The following is a 21,194-nucleotide window of genomic DNA, read 5'->3' on the forward strand; positions in this document are numbered from 1 at the left end:
GCACAAGCACATAAGCCAGGGAAGAAGCAGAGGGAGAGGCAGAAACAGACTCCCGACTGAGCAGGGAGCCCAACTTGGGGCTTGATCTGGGGATCCTGGCATCATGACTGGAGCCAAAGGCAGACGCCTAACTTACTAAGCCACCCAGGCGTCCTGAAAATTTGCTTTTAGAACACACGTCCGGATGACACTGATGCTGCTGGTATCAATAATGTATGTGTTCTAATGACCTTTTGTTGGGACTGGGTTCTTCACAGACAGGTGGATAGCTTGAAGCAGAGAATTGCAGGGAAATCTATCCCTACTGAGAAGTTTGCGGTCAGGAAGTCTCGTCGTTACTCTGCCTCGTTGCCTGCACCTGTGAAGCTCATCGTGCCTGCCCTGGTATCTGTCTTTATTTTATTTACTGTTTGTATTTTTTTTTAAAGATTTTATTTATTTATTTGACAGAGAGAGAGATCACAAGTAGGCAGAGAGGCAGGCAGAGAGAGAGGGAAGCAGGCTCCCAGCTGAGCAAAAAGCCTGATAGTGGGGATCGACTCCAGGACCCTGAGATCATGACCTGAGTTGAAGGCAGAGGCTTAACCCACTGAGTCACCCAGGTGCCCCTACTGTTTGTATTTTAGAAAGAAATCATCAAGTTACAGCAGTGGGAAGCACATCTGTGAAGTTTAGCTCAATTTAACGCCATTGCAAGGGTGTTTGTAAGGTGAACATTTATGAATTATTAATAATCAAATAATCATAAAAATTATAGCCAATGTTTTTTGACTAGTTGGTATGTTCTAGGCATTATGGTGTTTAAGAATATATAATTTAATATTTTTTTGAAAAACTATTTAAAAATATATATCATTTAATTCTTAAAGTAACTCTCTGTGAGTACTTTCTCTCTGTAGCCCCATTTTACAGATAAGGAAATTTAGGGAGAGAGGTAAGTTGGCTTAATTAGAGTTGACTTGAATTCTCATGCAAGCCACTTATATGATTTTACCTTTTCTAGTAAATTAAAATTAAAATTTTAATTTTAACTCTATTAATTTTAATTCTAAAAACAATTTTAGAATTTTAATTCTAGTAAAAATTAAAAGGTCACAAAATGTAAGAAATTAAAGGAAACATGAAAATAATTTTAGGAATGTATTTTGTTTAACCAGATATATGTAAAATGTTTGTTTGAACATGTAACCAGTAAGAACTTAGTGAGATATCTCACATTCCTTTCTATTGTACTGATTATTTGAAGTCCAGTGTGTATTTTACTCTTAGAGCACATCTCCATTTGGAGTAGCCACATTTCCAGTGCTCATGTGCCCTCAGTGCCTGGTGGTTGTTGCGTTCGACACGGTGGTGCTGGAGCTCACATTCTTTTTTTTTAAAGATTTATTTATTTATTAGATAGACAGAGCATGTGAGAAGGGGGGCAGAGGGAGAGGGAGAGAGAATCTCAAGCAGATTCCACGCTCAGCGAAGAGCCCAAGGTAGGGCTCTCATGACCTGAGCTCATCTCATGACCCTGAGCTCTCACCTGAGCCAAAACCAAGAGTGGGCGCTCACCCGACTGTGCCACCCAGGTGCCCCTGGAGCTCACATTCTTGATCGTTATGCTGGTAAGACTAGACTTCATGAAAAGCATAATTTCCACAGGAATTTTTTTTTCATGAATATTTCCTTAAAAGTACTGAATAGGGGTGCCTGGGTGGCTCAGTTGGTTAAGCTACTGTCTTTGTCTCAGGTCATGATCCCAGGGTCCTGGGATCAAGCCCTGAATCTGGCTCCTTGCTCAGCGGGGGGCCTACTTCTTCAGACTGTTCTGCCTGCTCTGCCTACTCCCCCTGCTTGGGCTTTCTCTCTTTCTCTGACAAATAAATGAAATCTTTAAAAATATATAAAAGTACTGAATGTATCATATTATTCTGGTTCTTTGGGGCTTCAGTTTTGGGTGGGTAGTCAGCACAAGAAAACCATTAAATACAAACTGAATGTCTGCTGTCTTCCTTTGGGGTTTCTTGATTAATTATTTATTTATTTTTAATTTTTTTGTGTTCCAGAGTTATTCAGTGATTCCCCTTTCACAGTTTGGTTTCCAATTTTTACAGTTACAAATATGTTGCAATGAATGTTCTTTTATTTTTTTTTTTAAGATTTTATTTATTTATTTGACAGTGAGAGAGAGCACAAGTAGGGGGAGTAGGCAGAGGGAGAAACAGGCTCCACACTAAGCAGGGAGCCCAATGTGGGGCTTGATCCCAAGACCCTGGGATTGTGACCTGAGCTGAAGGCAGCCGCTTAATGACTGAGCCACCAGGCACCCCGAATGTTCTTTTACATTGCTTTTTTTTGGGTACATGGTCATATAATTCTCTGAAAAGATTTCTAGAAATGGAATTCCTGGTTGGAGAGTATATACGCTTATTATTTTGACATTGCCAAATTGCCCTCCAGAAAAACTCTACTGGTTTAAATTTTTACCAACAGCATTTCACTATTTTAATTTATATCCCCCTGTTGGTATGGTTGAGTATCTTTTCCTGTGCTTATTATTTTTATTTCTTCTCTTATGAGTTGTTCATATACTAATGTAATTGTTCATTAGGTTGTTTATTGTTTTATCATTGACTCATAGGAGCTCTTTATATATTCTGTGAGAAAGAAAACTTCAGCCTCTATCAGGTATCCGAGCTAGCCTATACGTAGGTCCAGGTGTTCTCTACTTAAGATCAGCAGTCTCAGAGAGCACCACTGTCAGACCAGGTTATTCTGTGCCTGTGATAGAATGAAACAAAAATAGCACTCTGTCATCAAATCCGAGCACAGATAAAAACAGGAACACCATGCAAATCACAAAGGTGACCAAACATCCCCCTTTCCCAGCTAATATGGGAGCCTCTTGCTGTTTACCAATTATAGCTTTTAGATCCATTCCTGATTGATTTCTGTCAGGTGATTTGCATTGGGAAATTTCTTCTTTGTGTCACAGAACTTTTGTGAAAAGATTTTAAAGCACAATAGCCCCTTCTGTGCCCTAGAACTTAGATGCTGGTGTGTACATAACTATATCCTATTTTGCTCTGTAAGGGTCTTAAGGAAGGACAACTCACTGTACTTCTTTCTACAGGTTTAAAAGTGTAGAATTGGTCTGAATTTGTGGTAACTAGGAATTTCACCAAAATGTTATTTTTATAGAATCTCACATATGAGCTTGCCTTCTTCTGATAAAACAGTCTATCAATAAAAATAAAAGTTAAAAGATCATCGGTTAATTATTCCATTAATTATTGAATCAAGCTCTTACACATTAGCAATAAGAAACTGTTAGATGTAAAAAAAATTTTTTTAGAGTATTGTGATCTTAGTTTTTAGTGTCATAGAGTAAAGATGACTTTCTGCCACTTGAATATATTTTCCTCATTTCTACTTCTTCCCTGTAAGAAGTTATTCAAACAGTAGCTTTATCATATTTTAAAATTCATTTATGTCCAAGAAGATAATAATTACCCTGCTTATTTCATATACTTAAAAATATGAACTGTGCTACCAGAAAGTTAGAAAAATATTTTCAAGCAAAAGCATGTTTACTTTTGGTCCGAAAAATTTCTCATCTGTTAGCCTATGAGATGTAATTTTCTTTTTTTTAAGATTTTATTTATTTATTTGACAGAGAGAGAGAGAGGGAACACAAGCAGGAGGAGTGGGAGAGGGAGAAGCTGGTGCCTCACTGAGTAGGCAGCCCTATGTGGGGCTCGATCCCAGGACCCTGGGATCATGACCTGAGCTGAAGGCAGACGCTTAACGACTGAGCCACCCAGACGCCCCTGAGATTTAATTTTCAATGAGAAATCATTAGTTTACATTTTCAGAGGCTGTCATTCAGTCATATGGCCTTTAAATGATTGTGCTTCCTGCATGTTGGATTGTATCTCTGGACTGTCACATTTTTGTGTGTGTGTTTTTTAAAGGTTTTATTTATTTATTTGTCAGAGAGACAGGCATAGTGAGAGAGGGAACATAAGCAGGGGGAGAGAAAGAGGGAGAAACAGGCTTCGCTCAGAGCAAGCAGCCCGATGTCGGGCTCAATCCCAGGACGCTGGGACCATGACCCGAGCTGAAAGCAGACGCTTAACGACTGAGCCACCCAGGCGCCCCCTGTCACATGTTTTTAATGGGATAAAAGAACCATTAAAATACTTTCTATATTCATTTCCAGTGAAGTCCTTGGGAACATTTTATGTACATAATTAGCAGATATTTTTAAAATGTTTCCCTTTACTTAAAAATAATGACAAAAATTTATATCATATACAATTGTTCATAGTATCAGTTAAAAATATTTTATTTATTTCTGTATTTGTAACCCGTTATCTTCCAAAAGGATTGAATACCAGTAGATGCTTAAATGAATTAGTAAATTTTTCAGTAAAAACATAATATACTGTATATATTGAATTACTTCATGGTATAAAAGGCAAAAGGCATATAATAAAATGAGAAATAAAATGAGAAAAGGGGAAATTATAATTACTACACTCCAAATGAGGAAAGCTAAGGAAAGTGATCTCTGGATGTTACCTTGAGATCTGTAGCAACCAAGAGATTGGTTTCGTTGTTGTAAAGGACATTGAATAACCTCACATAATTGCAAATGGCTTTCATTCTTCCTTGTTAGGAAATGATGTATGTCTGGAATGGTTTTCCAATAGTAAGCAAGAGAAAAGACCTTTCCGAAAATCTGTTGGTCACTGTCGAAAAGGCTGAGGCTACTTTACAAAATGAAAGTAAGTATGAAAAGTAAAAGCCTGAAAATCTTTTTTATTACCACTCTCCTGCCCTTTCCCTGTGTCTGTCTGCCCATGGTCATTTGTGTGTATCCCAAGGACAAAGCTCTTGGGCTGCAAGGATCTGGGTGATTGTGATCAGAAGAAGGGAGGAATGACACATGCTGCCACATGGACAAGTTTGGGGACACAAGGCTATGTGAAAGATGCTTGTTGCAGAAGACAGCATATCGAATGGTTCCATTTAAATGAGATAATGAGAATAGGTAAATCTATACAGACAAAAAGTAGACCAGTGGTTTTATAACTAGGGATGGAAGAACTGGGGTCTGCGTGTGATAGCTTTTAAAGGGTGTATGGAATTTCTTTTTGGGGTGATGAGAATGTTCTAAGACCGTAGTATTGGTTGTACAACTCTATAGCATACTCAAAACCAGCAAAGTGTACTTCAAGTGGCTGAATTGTATGGTAGGTGAATTATATCTGAATAAGTCTGTGGCTGAGAAAGATGAACAATCAGTCGAGTTTTAGAGTGCATTTCTGGTTTTTCATTCATGACTTGTTCCATCCTTTCTTTTGCTCTGTAATGACTATTATGTTTTTGCAGACAAAGAAGATTGTTTTCAAGTTGAAATTTTATCACGATTTAATTTTTTTACTCATTACTGCTGGTTGTCCTAGAGGCCCCTCTCCAGTTTACTGGAAGCTCCGTTTCCTGGAAGCAGCTGGCATAGTAGAAGGAAAAATCAGGCCATCTGGGTTTACAGTCCCAGCTTTGCAGCTGTGAGACTCTGGAAAACATACCTCATCATTTCTGGATATCATGAGATGATGATATTCAAAAATACACAGATAGTATCCAAAGTTTTCTTGATCTGACATTGTCTAATTCTCTAGCTTAAATAGAGGATTTATCTTTGACAAATGATACTATAGATGCTAGCCTTTGTAGTATTCCTTTCCAACCTCCCAATCATTTAGGTCTTATCCTTTGGAATGTTCTAACCACAGAAGTAAAATGAAAACTTCCATGGAGATAAACATGGTAAAGGGCATAGAAGTTCAGGTAAAGGCAAAGAAAATTGTAACAGTTAACTCATATTTTTTAACTGGAAAAAGATGGGCATTGATGGAGTGGCTAGCCTCACACTCAATATATTCTCCACATGGGAAATTAAATATTGAACATAGCTCCAGGGATGAGGGACCTCATTTGTATTTGGAGCTATAGAATGAGGCTGAAATGTTAAATGACATTTTTCTTTATAATTATTGTTAAAAAATTAAGCATATAATTGATAGATGGAGGTGAAAGAAATTACCCATGTTCTTGCTATTATAATACAATTAATTTAGAATATTTGTTTGCTCCATCCTAGCCTTATTTTTACAGTTATAATAATAGTGTACCTGGATGTACACTAGACTACTTTTTTTTTACTTAATATATCATAAGCTTTTTTAAATTGAAGTATAATTGACATATAACATTATGTTAGTTTCATGTGTATAGTATAAAGATTCAGTATTTGTGGACTCTCTAATGATCAGCACGATAAGTCTAGTTAACATACATGACCATACATATTACAAAGTTTTTTTCATGTGTTCGAACTATTAAGATCTGCTCTCTTAGCAACTTTCAAATATGAAGTATGGTATTATTACTTTTTTAAATTAAAGATTATTTATTTATTTATTTGACAGAGAGAGAGAGAGATCACAAGAAGGCAGAGAGGTAGGCAGAGAGGGGGGGGAAACAGGCTCCCCACTGAGCAGAGAGCCCGATGCGGGCCTCGATCCCAGAACCCTGAGATCAGGACCTGAGCTGAAGGCAGAGGCTTAATGCACTGAGCCACCCAGGCGCCCCTGAAGCACAGTATTATTAACTAAAATCACCATGCTGTACATTATATCCCCATGATTTATTTTATAATGGGAAGTTTGTACTTTTGACTCTCTTTACCCATTTCTTCTACCTCCCATGCCTCACCCCAGCAACCACCAATTTATGAGCTTGATTTTTTTGTTTTGTTCTGTTTTAGATTTCACATAAGTGAAAGTATGGTATTTCTCTTTTGCTGTCTGGCTTATTTCATTACTTAGCATAATGCCCTCAAGGTCAATCCATGTTGTTCCAAAACTGCAAGATTTTATTTCTTATGGCTCAATAATATTCCATGGTATGTATCTACTACATACAGAAAATGTAGTATATATTTTCTTTATCCATTCATCCACTTACAGCTTCCATATCTGGGCTATTGTAAATAATGCTGTGATGAACATGGGGTGCATATATCTTTTCGAGTTGGTGTTTTCATTTTCTTTGGATAAATACCTAGAGGTGGAATTGCTAGATCATATGGTAGTTCTATTTTTATCATAGACTTTTAAATTGTTGCTAAATGGCTTTTATAATAATTTCGAAAGCTTCATTGCACTCCATGGAGCTAATGTATCATAATTTAATCAACCCTTTCAGTGTTGTTGGGCATTTAGGCTGCTTTCCATATTTAAAATAATTCTAGTTTTAGATTACCATCAATAAGGAGAAGAAATATAAAAGAATGAAAGCTGAATCAGTGGCCTTAGTTGCTAATAAGGTCAAGGTTTCAGATAGGATATCTGAAGAAGTCAATAGAACAAAAAGCAATGATGTTCTGAGGCCACGGATCAATACCCCCGCCCCCCAGATCTCCTAAATAACCATTCTGTGAATATAAACTGGTAATCACAGGGAGAACAGGTAGATGGAATATTCTAATTTATTATTTAAAAAAGTCACCTGCAAAGTTTAATCTGTTGATGGAGGGTGAGCAATGTCCATCTCCCATATTAAAGGCAGCATTTTTATTAAAGAACCATGGTTCCCTTTCTCTCCTTTTCCCTCCCCCTTCCAGAAAAGTATTAAACCTCAGCCCCTATGAACTGGGGCTTAGGTAGAGTAGCTAAAATATTGAGGTATTTATCTTCATGGACTGATAATTCTCTGTGATTTCTGGGCACCAGGGAAACAAGTGGATGAAAAGTCTCAAGAAACTGAAATGAAAAAGAGAAATCCAAAGTTTGTACTATTTAACAGAGAACCAAAGGAGTGTATGTATGAGTACAGACTTACAGACTCACTATATGGACAGTTTAGACTTTCTTTGTATGTTCTAGATGTTCCATTATGATATATTGTCTACATAGTTTCTACATAGAAAGTTGTATTAAGCTTCTTTATGAATCTTTTTACAACTAAATATTTTTAATTTTAAAAAATTATTTTATTTTATTTACTTATTTATTTATTTTTTTTGTGGAGCCCTGTGTGGGGCTTGAACTCATGACCGTGAAACCAGGACCTGAGCTGAGATCAAGAGTCGGACACTTAACCGACTGAGCCACCCAGGTGCCCCTCTTTTTAATTTTAATTGTAGTTAAAATTATATATATAACACAAAATTTACCACATGATCCATTCTTAACTATGCAGTTTGGTAATGTTAAATATATTCACATAGCTGTGCAACCAGTCTCCAGAACTTTGCCATACCCATTCAAAATAACTCTACATTTCCCTCTCCCCACTGCCTCTGGCAGCCATAGTTCTATTTTCTGTTACTATGAATGTGACTATATTAGGTTGCTCATATGAGTGGAATCCTATATGATTTGTCCTTTTGGGACTGCTTATTTCGCTTTGCATAATGGCACCTCAGGGTATGGGGCACCTGGGTGACTCAGTGGGTTAAGTGTCTGCCTTCAACTTAGGCCATGATCCTGGGGTCCTGGGATTGAGTCCACTGGGTTCCCTGCTCAGTGGGGAGTTAATTTCTCCTGCTCCCTCTGCTGCTCCCCCTTCTTGTGCTTTCCCTCTCTCTGTCAAATAAATAAAGTCTTAAAAGAAAAAAAAATGACCTCAGGGTATATCCATGTTGTAGCATATATGAGAATTTCCCTTTTTAAGGCTGCATAATATTTCACTGAATGTATATATCACATTTTTCTTTCCCATTTACCCACTCCTGCACATTTGACTTGCTTTCACTTTTTGACTATTGCAAATAATACTTCTGTGAATGTGGGTGTGTAAATATTTTTTTTGAGATTGTTTTTTTTTTAATTAAATTTATTTTTTTTTCAGCGTAACAGTATTCATTGTTTTTGCACAACACCCAGTGCTCCATGCAATACGTGCCCTCCCTATTACCCACCACCTGGTTCCCCCAACCTCCCACCCCCACCCCTTCAAAACCCTCAGGTTGTTTTTCAGAGTCCATAGTCTCTTATGGTTTGCCTCCCCTTCCAATTTTTTTTTTTATAAACATATAATGTATTTTTATCCCCAGGGGGAGATTGTTTTTTTTAAATTTTTTTTTATTTATTTTATTTATTTTTAAAGGTTTTGTTTATTTATTTGAAAGACAGAGAGTACAAGCCGGGGGAGGGGAAGAGGCAGAAGCAGACTACTGGCTGAGCAGGGAGCCCGACAATGCCAGACTCCATCCCAGGACCCCAGGGAGGTGACCCGGGCCGAAGGCAGATGCTTAACTGACTGGGCCAGCCAGGCGCCATGCTTTGGGTTCTTTGAGATATGTCCCCAGAAGTAGAACTGCTGGGTCGTGTGGCGTTTCTCTTTTAAGTTTTTTGAGCAATTTCCATACTGTTTTCTATAGCGGCTACACCATTTTACATTCCCTCCAGCAGTGCACAAGGTTCTATTTCTCTATATCTCCACCAGTATTTGTAATAACCTAGGGTTTTTTTAGTTACTGTGGTTTGTTTGTTTGTTTGTTTTTAAAGATTTTATTTATTTGACAGACAGAGATCACAAGTAGGCAGAGAGGCAGGCAGAGAGAGAGGGGGGGAAGCAGGCTTTCTGCTCGGCAGGGCAGAGAGCCTGATGTGGGGCTCAATCCCAGAACCCTGGGATCATGACCTGAGCCGAAAGCAGAGGCTTTAACCCACTGAGCCACCCAGGCACCCCATGTTTGTTCGTTTTGTAGTAGCCATTCTGATGGATGTGAGATGATCTTTACTATTTTCAGTGTGAAGTTCAGTGTGAAGTTACTTCAAAAAGGAAAAAAGGCTATGGACATTGGGGAGGGGAGGCGAACCATAAGAGACTATGGACTCTGAAAAACAACCTGAGGGTTTTGAAGGGTCAGGGGTGGGAGGTTGGGGGAACAGGTGGTGGGTGATGGGGAGGGCACGTTTTGCATGGAGCACTGGGTGTTGTGCAAAAAGAATGAATACTGTTACGCTGAAAAAAAAAATAAATAAATAGAAAACATAAAAAAAAAAAAAAAAAAAAAAAAAAAAGGAAAAAAGATTTCAGTTTGATTTGAGTGTAAAGTCGACATAAAGTTACATCATTTTGAAATTTAGATGAAATGAAACTCCACAAAAGTTTACTTTAAAAAATGAGATTTCACAAAATGCACCTTTATAAAGTCCATCTGGACTTTTAAACAAATTTTAGTATTCATTTTTGTTCAACTACTTTGGCTATGTTTTATTAACTTGCTCATTTGAAAACTCGTAGATTTTCCGTACTGGAGATAGAATTGTGATAGGCTAAGAAAACATTGTTCCTGCCAGTAGGGGAATTATCTATGATTAAAACCCACATATCCAAAACCAGATGGGAAAATGGATATCTTTTTTAATAAGTGGATAATAAAAACTGAGAGGTGAAGGAAAACCTCTTTTTATTAAATGAAAACATTGGTAGAATACCCCCCCCCAAAAAAAAAGCTGGACCATCTTGTTCCTTGTGTTTTTCTACAACTCTAAGGGCTTTGGTTCAGTTGAATAAATTCTGACATTTGAATGTCTATCCTTTGTAGTATAGACTAATGTTTACCACCACCAGAGAGTGGGGCCTTTGTATATTAAGAAGTCCTGGGGGACCACTGGATTGTTCTCTATTTGAACAGGCTCTTCAACCTTTACCTCAAAGTTTATTTTGTCCCATTATTGGTTGGGGGGAAAATATAAAGGTGTAATATACGTATCAGACTATGGATGTACAGTGCAATAGAGGCTTAAAAAACAGACTGCTCTCTCCAATGGTCTGGAGAGGGTATTCTTACTTCCTGAATTTTTAATGGATAGGAAGCCATCTGCTTCCTTCTCTTTTTTTTTTTTTTTTTAAAGACAGAGATCACAGGTAGGCAGAGAGGCAGCCAGAAAGAGAGGAAGGGAAGCAGGCTCCCCGCTGAGCAGAGAGACAGATGCAGGGCTCGATCCCAGGACCCTGGGATCATGACCTGAGCCGAAAGCAGAGGCTTTAACCCACTGAGCCACCCAGGTGCCTCTCATGCCTTTTAATGATCTATCGAGATGATCAGCTTAGAGATATCTAAGCGGGGACCGGGGAAAGCCCAGACAGACAGATGCACTGTACTTCATACAATTCTATTTTTGTGTGTGTTCCCTCCAGGTTAAAAAATAATAATAATAAAATTTTTCTGAAGATTTTGTACACAAAATTTATGATAATCTCTACCAGGTCCATTGCTCTATGCAAAAAAATGACCAGATCTCCATCTCTGTTCCCTCCCTCCCCTCAGTAACGACCTTTTAGTAATTAAGCTCTTATCTTTCAGAGCAAGGGGGAAAAAATCCAAAACTGAAAAAATGAAATGAAGTTGTAACCCCAAGGTGACTCCAACCTCTACCCCCTTTCTCCTAGTATTGGGAATTGAATGTATTTTCCCTTCTTCTCCCCTTGGCGAGTGTCTCTAAAGTAAAAGAAGGTAGAAGATACAGTTGGTGTTCTACTCTGACAATGCGATTATGAAAGGGCCTTTAGGGATACAAAGGGAAGGATACAGTTTAATAAGAGAAGAACACTTGGTGTGATGTGCCTGGAGTCAGTGTCTGCCACTAATTCCGTTAGTGTTCCATTTGAAATCTAACTAAACTCAACACATAGCCAGAAGTTGGTACAATAGATCTTCTCTGACTCTTCGTTGCAGTTAATTTGCTTTGTGAAATTCTATAGCAAAAGCAATCAGAGTTACATAAAAGAGAAAATGCTACTTTATGGCTTTTCACTTTCTAAATCTGTTTTTAAATTTTTCCTTTGTGGCATTTCAACTAGTTTCTAAGAAGTTCGATGTGGATATTTTTGTAGTTTGGGCTTGAAACTTTCTTTTTCCTTAGCCTACCCTCTGTTTTATTAAATTAAGCAGATCTTTTGTGATGAAAATGTGCTTTGGCAGCATTGTTGTATAATTTTCTTGGAATGTGAAATGGAAATTGTGTGTTGAAATGTTCATCTGTGAACTCACCCAGGAGGTTGAGAATCATGATAAAGAATTCAGATTTTAAGGGAAAATAATCATCTGATAGAGAATACTCTGTGGTCTGAGGAAATGATGATTTGGCTAAGGTTTAGAGGAAGGTGGTGTCTTCGGACCCATTTTCATATCCTTAACTCATGATCTAAATAAAAGCTAAATGCAGATTTACTGGTACTTTAATTTTCCATAGTTTATGTCTGTTCTTTAGCAAAACCATCATTCACTGAGCACCAGAAGTTTATGTTAAGACAAATTGTCATAAAATGCTGATACAGAAGTCAATAGAATGCACAAAAATGTTATTAAAAACTAGCATCCAGTATGGACCCTAAGGGTTTGGTTCTAGGCCTGGAAAGATATTTCATGATTAGAAACATAGATATATTTGGGGGGGAGGGGCAGCAGGGCTGAAAAATGATAACGTGATGTTGATGTCCGTGATTTTTCCTGGTGAATGAGCTATTGGAGCTTGGAAGTGAAAGGTGAATATCAGCTATTTTTAGCCCTAGGAGTAAAGCGATCCCCTTCCGTTAGTTAAGTGGCATCATTAACCTCCCATAAACAAGCAGTTTACTAACGCAAACACCGACATGTGTTAATAGTGATTTCTGAGGTTTGTACTGAAAGCAGGGGAATCTGACGGAATATGAGGACTCCCAGGCCTCAGTGGTCTGGTTTGCTACCCACCCCCACCCCACCCCCTGTATTGTCACAGCCTGAAATGTATAAATTATCCGTCTGTCTTGGGAATGACTTAGTTTCAGTCACTTGTGAAAGCACCCAGATTCAAAAGTGGTAGATGGGAAATGTCTACCTTTTTTAGGTTAATGTCACACAGGGTATGGTTCCTTTTGCTTAATAGTCCATAGCCTTGGGCTGTAGAAGGCAGAGTCATTTTCGAAAGGGAAGACGTGCTGAAAGAAAACCCTTTCCGTTAGCCTCAAGCACTTGCAAGTTTGTGAGGATTTTAGGTACCTTGCATGTACTTGGCGAACCATTTTGTCCAATTTTATGACAGAATTTTTCCCCCCAAAAGAACAAAACCTGGGAGAATTGATAAGTTGTAAAACAGAATGGTCTGGAGAGGGTATTCTTACTTCCTGAATTTTTAATGGGTAGGAAGCCATCTGCTTCTCCATATGGATGTGTTATCCTCTCCGGTGCGAAGCCAGCACAGTTAGACGCCAGAACCACAGGGGGAGGCCGCCTTCTTGCTCCTCACTGCTTTACCTTTTCTAGAATTAATATAGCTCTTACTTTATTTAGAGTTCAGATTTCCTACTCTTACACCTAAGACCACGTAACTCGGAGACTGAGCCCTGAGCACCTGAAGAACGATTTTCAAGCGGATAGAGTGGCAGCCCTTAGTCAAATGGTGTATTGAGGTAGTAAGCTGCCTCTTCTTTTGATTTAAAATATTTTCATTATGTTTTCTTAAGGGAAACCTAACAAATACTAGAAATATTTTCCTTATTTTTCAGTATTCCATCTGAAACCTCATAGCTCTTCTTTGTCCCTCTTCCTTGGGGTGTTTTAAAGCAGTTTTCCTTCTGTGTGCTTTCTGTTTGCCTGGCTTTAGACATGAGCGACTACTCTGTGGATGACGAGTGTCTGGTAAAGCTGCTGAAAGGGTGTTGCCTGAAGAACCTGCAGCGGCCCTTGCAAGCCGAGCTGTGCTTCAATCACGTCATCCAAAGGTACAGACAAACGAGGAGGCCGAGCTGAGCACAGACTGTGGTTCCCAGGGAATTGCTGTGAGAAAGCGACGTGTTCTCTCCCGCAGCAAGTGTTCCAGGGTTACCGGGAAGAGAATCCAGTAGCTCTCTCTGTCCTTCAAGAGCAGACTCAGAGCCCAGATAGAAGATAGCTTTATGCATTTCTACATAGTGTTTAAGGGGAATGCTAAGTTCCACAAAATCTAAACACTGGCTTAGATGAGAATGTAGAGGTCGGCTGAGGACTGGTGTCCTTATAAAGAGGAAAGGGACCATGTCTATTTCCCAAATAGGTAATCTACTGTTGTTAGTAAACATGTTAAAGAAGTAGCCATTGATTAAAAAAAAAAAGTAGCCATTGAGTTTGGTTTTACTGGTGTTCCTGGAAGGATCGAAAGGATGACCCATTTTGTGCTACATGTTATGTTTATCGAATCTACAGTGAATTGTTTGCTCATGTGTTTTGTGATTTTTGAACCGCGAGCTCCCCTTCCTTAGGGTCTTATCTTGAGACATTTGTGAGGTTAGGCTGTAAGAAGAGTCTCTAAAGTGATTTTGCTTTTATTTCTGCCAGGTTCATGTTAATGGCATTGCTGAGAGGTCCTTGGATCTTTTGGGCCATGTAAATTTGTAAATTTGAATTGCAAATTCGTGTGCGGTCAGGCCTGTTGGTTATTAATTTCCCAAAGAATGTGTTTTTTTCCTTCCAACCTGGACCCAGATTGAAGAGCCAACTGCCCTTGTCTTCCTCCTATGCCAGGGAGTAGGTTTTTCCAATCTGCCCCCCCCCCCCCGATGGAGAATGGCCCCAGGTTTATATGGAGGTCTCAGGCTCTGCTCTTCTGTGGACTCGAGGCCTCCACTGCGCAGACCCTGAGATAGAAAGCCCTGGTTGACTCAGGTCGAAGCAGATCCCAGGGCTGCTTTGACATCATCCACACCCTTAGAGTTCTGCTTTGTTTTCAGTTTGAGAGTTTTTCTTATGTTCTTGTGAGCTGAATTATGCATTTGGAAGTGCGTTACTTATATATATTTTTTATTGCTTCTTGATGTTTTATGGTCAGATTTCATACTATTGCTGAAAATAGAAGTGTCGACTACTTATTTATGGACTTTTTTTTTTAGCCTTATAAGACTTAACAGTATAAAGTAATACAGTGTTCTCATTTCTAAATGGAGTCATTTTCTGAACACATTCACTTTTTTTTTTTTTTTTACGAGGATGACCTTGTCCTTTCCAGGGTTAATCTTTGAAGAGCTTGCATGCTTTCATCTTCCTAAGGGGTGTAAATAATGCTCAGGACTGGATTTAGATTAAAGAATAAAATAAAAGAGGAATATATTCAAAACAAACTATTTATTGCCATCGTTTATTAGATCCCTTGGCTGTATAATGACAGTCTCTCTGATGATAGGCTTAGTGGTGCACCTGCTTTCTGCAGAATGGGGAAAGTACATACTTTGAAAAAGAATGATTTGTTTCTTGTTCTGTTAAGACTTAATTGCTTTCCTTTCACTCTTTTAGTGAAAAGCTACTGAAGTATGACCACTATCTAGTGCCATTTACTCTGTTTGAGTTGGCCTTTTTGTACAAAAGCCAAGGGGAAATTGACAAGGCCATAAAGACCCTAGAAACTGCAAGGTAAGTGATGACGGCACCTTTTCCTGCTTGCTATGAAGTCAGGAACATCGACACCGGTATAACCACAGCAGTAATTTTATATACTTAGAAGTTAAAACATGAATGAAAAATGAATAATAATGTTACGCTCGTGACTTTTGCTCTAGTTGTGCTATTTCCAACCTTCTTAATGGCTGACACCCTGTGACTGTTTATAAGTGTTGTGATTGCTGGCATCGCTATGCCAGATTTTTAACCTGTTCTTTTCTGCATTGGGGTTGGCAGATGTTTTCTATAAAGGGCCAGATAGTAAGTATTTCTAGTTTCACAAGCGTAAGGTCTTATTGCAACTTCTTCAACTGCTTTCAAGCAGCCAAAGAAGATAATATGGGAATAAATGGTGTCTCTGGACTTGGCCATTATTTGGGTCATAATCGCTGACCCTTGGTGTCTTCAACCACATCTCTCATTCCCTTCAAGAGCTGCTGATTAGAAGAAGCCCTCTGTATCTTTCTCTAGCTCTCTTTCCTTTCTGTCTAGTGTAGTAATTCTGAAGCATTTTCATTTCTGCTAGACAATGGCTCTCTGTCTTGTGATCATGGCTCACTGTGGTCTGTTTGCACTGAATACTTGTTATAGTAGAGAAAGAATGAGATAATAGCTTTAAGCCATAAATAGCTTAGTGATTCATTGGTTTGTTCATTCACTCAAAATCAGCAAGTATTCACTGAGCACTTATTATGTGCCAGACACTAGTAAAGGCTAGACAGACATCTATACATAAACAGGCAGCGTTTCCTCTTGCGTAGTTAGGGAGAGGTGTTGAATAAGCTGACAAGTAGGAGAACCAGCAATAGTATGTGCTTTGCTGATATTTCTAATATGATACAGAGTCCTTGGGTATTACTTTAGATTGGGTCGAGTCTGGAAGGTTTCCTTGAGGAGATGATATTATAGTTGAGATTTGCATATTTAAAGCCAGTCTTGAGATGATCAGTCACCAAAAGACTGGGTGGGAAGCATTCCTGGCTGAAGTCACAGCTAGGAAACCTCTAAACTGGGCGGTTGATCCACTAGGTAGTACGTGATGCTCTTCACTGAAATGGGTTTTGCTTAGAAGATCAGGTTCCAGGAAAGGAGAAAACATACTCTGTTTTAGGACCATGGGATTTTGAGGTGCTTGTTTAGTGTCCATGTGGAGATGGGGACTTGGCAGTCAAATAGACAAGCATGGAGTTCAGTGGAAACATCGAGGCTGAATGTAGCGATTTCAAAGTCACCTGCACAGAGACAGTGGTATTTAAAGTCATGACACTTGAAGTGATTCTGGGAAAATAATATAGCGAGAGAAAGAGGTCCAGCCCAGAGCCTTGGGGTATGCCATCCTTTTAGAATGAAACAATAAAATTAAGAAGAAGTGGCCAGCGAGTTAGGAAGACATCCAGGAAAGCAAAGTGAACAAAGTGTTTCAAAGAGAAGAGAGTGATCATTTGTGAGGATGGCTACTGAGAGGTCAAGCAAGGTGTGTCCAAAGAAATGGTTGCTGAACTTGGCAGCATGAAGATCCTCAGTGACTTTGACCCATGAGGGGGGAAAATGGAGTCAGCTACTTCAGGCAACTTTTTGTTTTGCTGTGAATAAAGCCTAGTAATGGGAAAGAAGCTTCAGGGTATCATGGAGTGGAGAGAGGCTGCTGCTGCTGCTGCTGAGTTTTTTAAAGGGTGATATCAGAGTGAGTCACTTTTAAAGCTAATTCTGTTCAGAGTGAGAATGACTCATATTTCAACTGACATGTATGTACCTTCGGATCTAGCTATTGGAAAATTAGGGACTCTCATTACTGTTGTTTGCAGTATTCATTGTTTGGACCTACTTGATGTTATCTCAGCAATGTATAATAAAACAAATTTATAATGACGAAAATAAAAGACTGGTAATTCATAATAGAAATGGAAGACCATCAGTGGTCAAAAGTCAACCACTAACTCAAGCCAGTGCTAATGAAGCCACCATAAACAGACTTCCCATAATTTCAAGACATTCAGTTGTCTGCACCTTCCTTTATGTAGCTGGAGCTTCGCAAAGTCATGAAAATTAGTGGCCAGGCATTTAGGAAAATACTCAGTTACATCCTTTGGTAACCCATAATGCCTCATCAAGGTTACCAGTGAGTAGCTCTTAGACCTCTGTAAAATGAAGAGCTGTAGAAGGAAAGAATTGCCCTTGCAAAGAAAGGAGTTACAGTTCACCCACGGGCCAAGGCAGCGTGTGAATGCAGAAGCCCGAAGTCAAAGCCATTCCATTCTGCTGATTCTTAACAATTCTAGTAGACAGAAGTGAACATGGATGATCTAAGTAAAATTTTTAATCTGTGATTTCTATGGCCCCTTCTGACATTGTCCCACAACTGTTGGCCAAACCGTTGATATTTGCTTGTTAGAATCGGAATAAGTAATTTTGGTGTCACCACGTAATCCTGCTTTCTTTGTTGTAGTTGTTTCATGAGGTTTCAGCATGATTTCTTTGTGTGGAGGGGGTGGTGATTGATCATGTTCACGTGAAGCTGCTTTAAAATTCCTGGTTTGGGAAAGGAAGTCAACTATTTAGGAAGAGTTCCCAAAATTTGTTGAAACCCTCTTCATAAGCTTGTGGCTGTGTTTGTGAATGGCTTGGTCATCAAATAGGAACTTGCTACTCAAAGTATGACTTTCAAATCCCTGCCAGGGAGCTTCTAGAAGTATAGAATATTGTCATCCTCACAGGATCAGAATCTACATTTAACAAGATCTGCTGTTAATGCATATTCATGTTTGGAAGCAAATAAGGAATGAAGATGAGAAGAAGGGGAGGTGGTGGTGTAGCCCTTTGATACAAAGAGATTTTTGACATTACAATTTCATTGTTATTTTCTTTAGAAACAACTACAAAGATTACTCCATGGAGTCCAGGCTACACTTCCGAATTCAGGCAGCTCTTCACCTCTGGAAAAAAACTTCCTCTGATTGATCAGAACATGAAGCATGGAATTTTCCCTCAGTTAGCACCAACATTTGCTATAGATTGGACCTTGTATTAAAGTGGAAACTGATCTTGTGAATGAGAGACAAAAAACTAATTTTATTGTCAATATTTTTTATCATCTGTGTGGTTTATTGTTGGTCTGCATAAATGTTTTTTTTTCCTTGTGAAACAATGTTCAGTGTTCAGTACTGTCTAGAAAATTCTTATATTTTGCCTCTCCAAAAAGAATTTTATATTAGATTTGAATTGGAGAGTGAAGAAGTCTTTTAAAGGACTCACAGGTACAACAAAGTTTGATTAGATTATTTATTTTTTTAATGTGGAAATTAATGTTTAAGTAACAAATGGCTGATAAATTGAGCCACTTTTAGATTTGTTGGTTAGAAATATTTTGTTGCCTACTATTTAAATTTAAGAGGGGAAATAAAAATCATCTACTTCAAAATAGATTAACAATAACTTGAAGTCTCCTGAAAGAGACAGGCAGTGGGTGTGAATAGGGACAGGATGATGTCCTTAATGGGTTGAAGATAATCGTATCTAGAAAGATGGTGAACTGTTAGGTTTTGGTTTTTTTAAATTCTTCATGTAAGCTAAAGGTGGTGACATTTTTGAGCAACTAGCCTTTTATTGAATGTATTGACGTCTATTATAAAAACAAAACTCAAAAAACTGTCTAAAGGGAAGAAAAAGTCCTGTTTTAGAAATTATCCTCAACCTTAGCCATGAGAGTCTAAAATAACCTACATTGATTATTTTTTTTATAGGAAGCAAAATTCCTGCTGCTTTAAATATGTAAAATATCAATAATTTTTATACTTATGATGTTGGTGAGTAAGATCTAATTTTCTAATCTCTCTCTCTAGCACTGTGATGGTTCCTTGTAGATATCTGGACCATGCTTCGTCCTTTATCTGGGAAACCCAATCAGGGAAGAATGTGGGGAGAGCCTGGCTCTGCTACTTCATAGCAGTTACTGGGGTGACCTTTAGAGATCCCCCTGCTCTCTGCAGCAGCATATTGTCCTCATCTGTGAAATGGAAAAAGAACAGATGACTTTTTAAGGTCTCTTTCAGTTTTGTAACCGTGAGTCTGTGTATTAGGCATTTTCAGCAAAAAGTGTCAAACCGTTTAACCCAAACTGGTACCACAAAGTGCGTGTCTTATTCTACAATCCTGTCTACTCCCAGTCCTCCCATGGGTTGGAGTTAATGACAGGATTGCATCCAGGGCGAGGAAAAATAATTCATGGATCCATAAATCAGGGTGTGGTCCTATTTCCATTCCATTTTGAAGAGTAACTTATCACAGAACGTTGTGCAGTTTAGCAGAACAGCCCCAGACTGGGAGTCTGGAGCCCACCTCTGCTACTCAGTAGTTCCTTGATGTGGTGTAAGATCCTTCATTCTTTCTGCGACTCCATCCCCCGCCCTGCCCCCTGGGGTGGGGGATAGGGGAGGAGAGGACACACCGTTCATGCTACTGACGGGATCAATTAGATAATCCCTGAGATAGCTTTTGGTAAACTGTGAAAAGCTATGTGAATATATGAGTGCTGTAATAATTATGGTTTTTATGCGCTGATTACAATACCAACACAAAAATATTGGCTGAGTTGTGGTCTCTGATGTAAAATGATGGAAGTGTAGGAATTGCAACACGTTTAAACTTCTTCTTGTGTTTGGCACTGACGATAACCCAGATTATGAATTTGCTCCTTACTGTTCATTCCTTGCTATGCGAGTCTGTACCCAGCAGATATTTTGGTCTTGTTTTCTTTAAGGCACTAATTCTTGACCAATACTGAGGATATGTTTCCGGTGGGAGATGATTAATACAACTTGAGTCAGAGAACTAGCCCTTCCGACAGCATGGGGGAGCTCTCACTGTGTGCTAATCATATGAATTACAGAGCTTTATTTTAGGTCCAGACAAGAGAAAATAAAATGAACTGTTATGAAATCACCAGTGGAAATATGTTTCATAATTATTTTGCATACAACCTGAAAAATAGTTTATAAATTCCTTAGAAGAGCTTTTGTAGCATTACTTTTTCAAAATATAAAGACCCATATTGTTTTTGTGAGAAGCTGCAGGTCAGAGTGACAGTCAGTCAAAACTTCTCTTTCTGGTATAATTTGAAAACAATATGAGGTATAGTGGTTATTTTTTTTTTATTTTAACTCTGTATTACCAAACAAATATAAAAGAAATTGCTATGTCTCATTAAACTTTTTCCTTTATTTTTTCTTATTTTGTTTTTCTTTTTATTTCCTATTCTTTGTATTTAAATTCAGTTAACCAACATAGAGAACATCATTAGTTTTAGATGTGGTTCAATAATTTATCAGTTGCAGGTAACACCCACTGCCCATCACCCAGTTACCCCACCCCCTCATCTACCTCCCCTCCAGCAACCCTCAGTTTCTTTCCTGTGGTTAAGACTCTGTCACGGTTTGTCTCCCTCTCTCATTTCTTCCCATTCCTTCCCCTTTGATCCTCTGTGCTTCCGTTCCTCATGTGAGTGAAACCACATGATAATCCTCTTTCTCTGATTGTCCTGTTCTCTTTGTAATTACCTGATAATATGGATAATCATCCATTAACTTTCAGTGTTTAATTGTTGTAAGATCATTAACACTACAAATATTTCTCTGTTTCCAGCCCTGTTCGTGATACCCTGGTGGCACAAGTTTCATGTGGCATCAGCTAATACCGCTTTTTTGGAGTTCCTTTGGATTCAGGGTGCTTTGTGAAGAATGAG

General features: G+C 38.6%; 1 protein-coding gene across 2 annotated transcripts in view; it reads left to right on the top strand.

Moving 5' to 3' along the window:
• TTC39B (tetratricopeptide repeat domain 39B) overlaps nucleotides 1-20,649 on the top strand; it is a 119,923-nt gene extending 99,274 nt beyond the window's left edge. For both annotated transcript variants that reach the window (XM_046023643.1, XM_046023645.1), the window contains 5 exons: nucleotides 258-384; nucleotides 4,667-4,775; nucleotides 13,653-13,770; nucleotides 15,314-15,430; nucleotides 18,325-20,649. In XM_046023643.1, coding sequence (XP_045879599.1) covers nucleotides 258-384; nucleotides 4,667-4,775; nucleotides 13,653-13,770; nucleotides 15,314-15,430; nucleotides 18,325-18,415 — 562 coding nt within the window. In that variant the 3' untranslated portion in view covers nucleotides 18,416-20,649. The remainder of the gene's footprint in view (nucleotides 1-257; nucleotides 385-4,666; nucleotides 4,776-13,652; nucleotides 13,771-15,313; nucleotides 15,431-18,324) is intronic.
• The last annotated feature ends 545 nt before the right edge of the window (nucleotides 20,650-21,194 follow it).

The sequence above is a fragment of the Meles meles genome, chromosome 11, assembly GCF_922984935.1.
Source record: "Meles meles chromosome 11, mMelMel3.1 paternal haplotype, whole genome shotgun sequence".
In the NCBI taxonomy this organism is placed as follows: Eukaryota; Metazoa; Chordata; class Mammalia; order Carnivora; family Mustelidae; genus Meles; species Meles meles.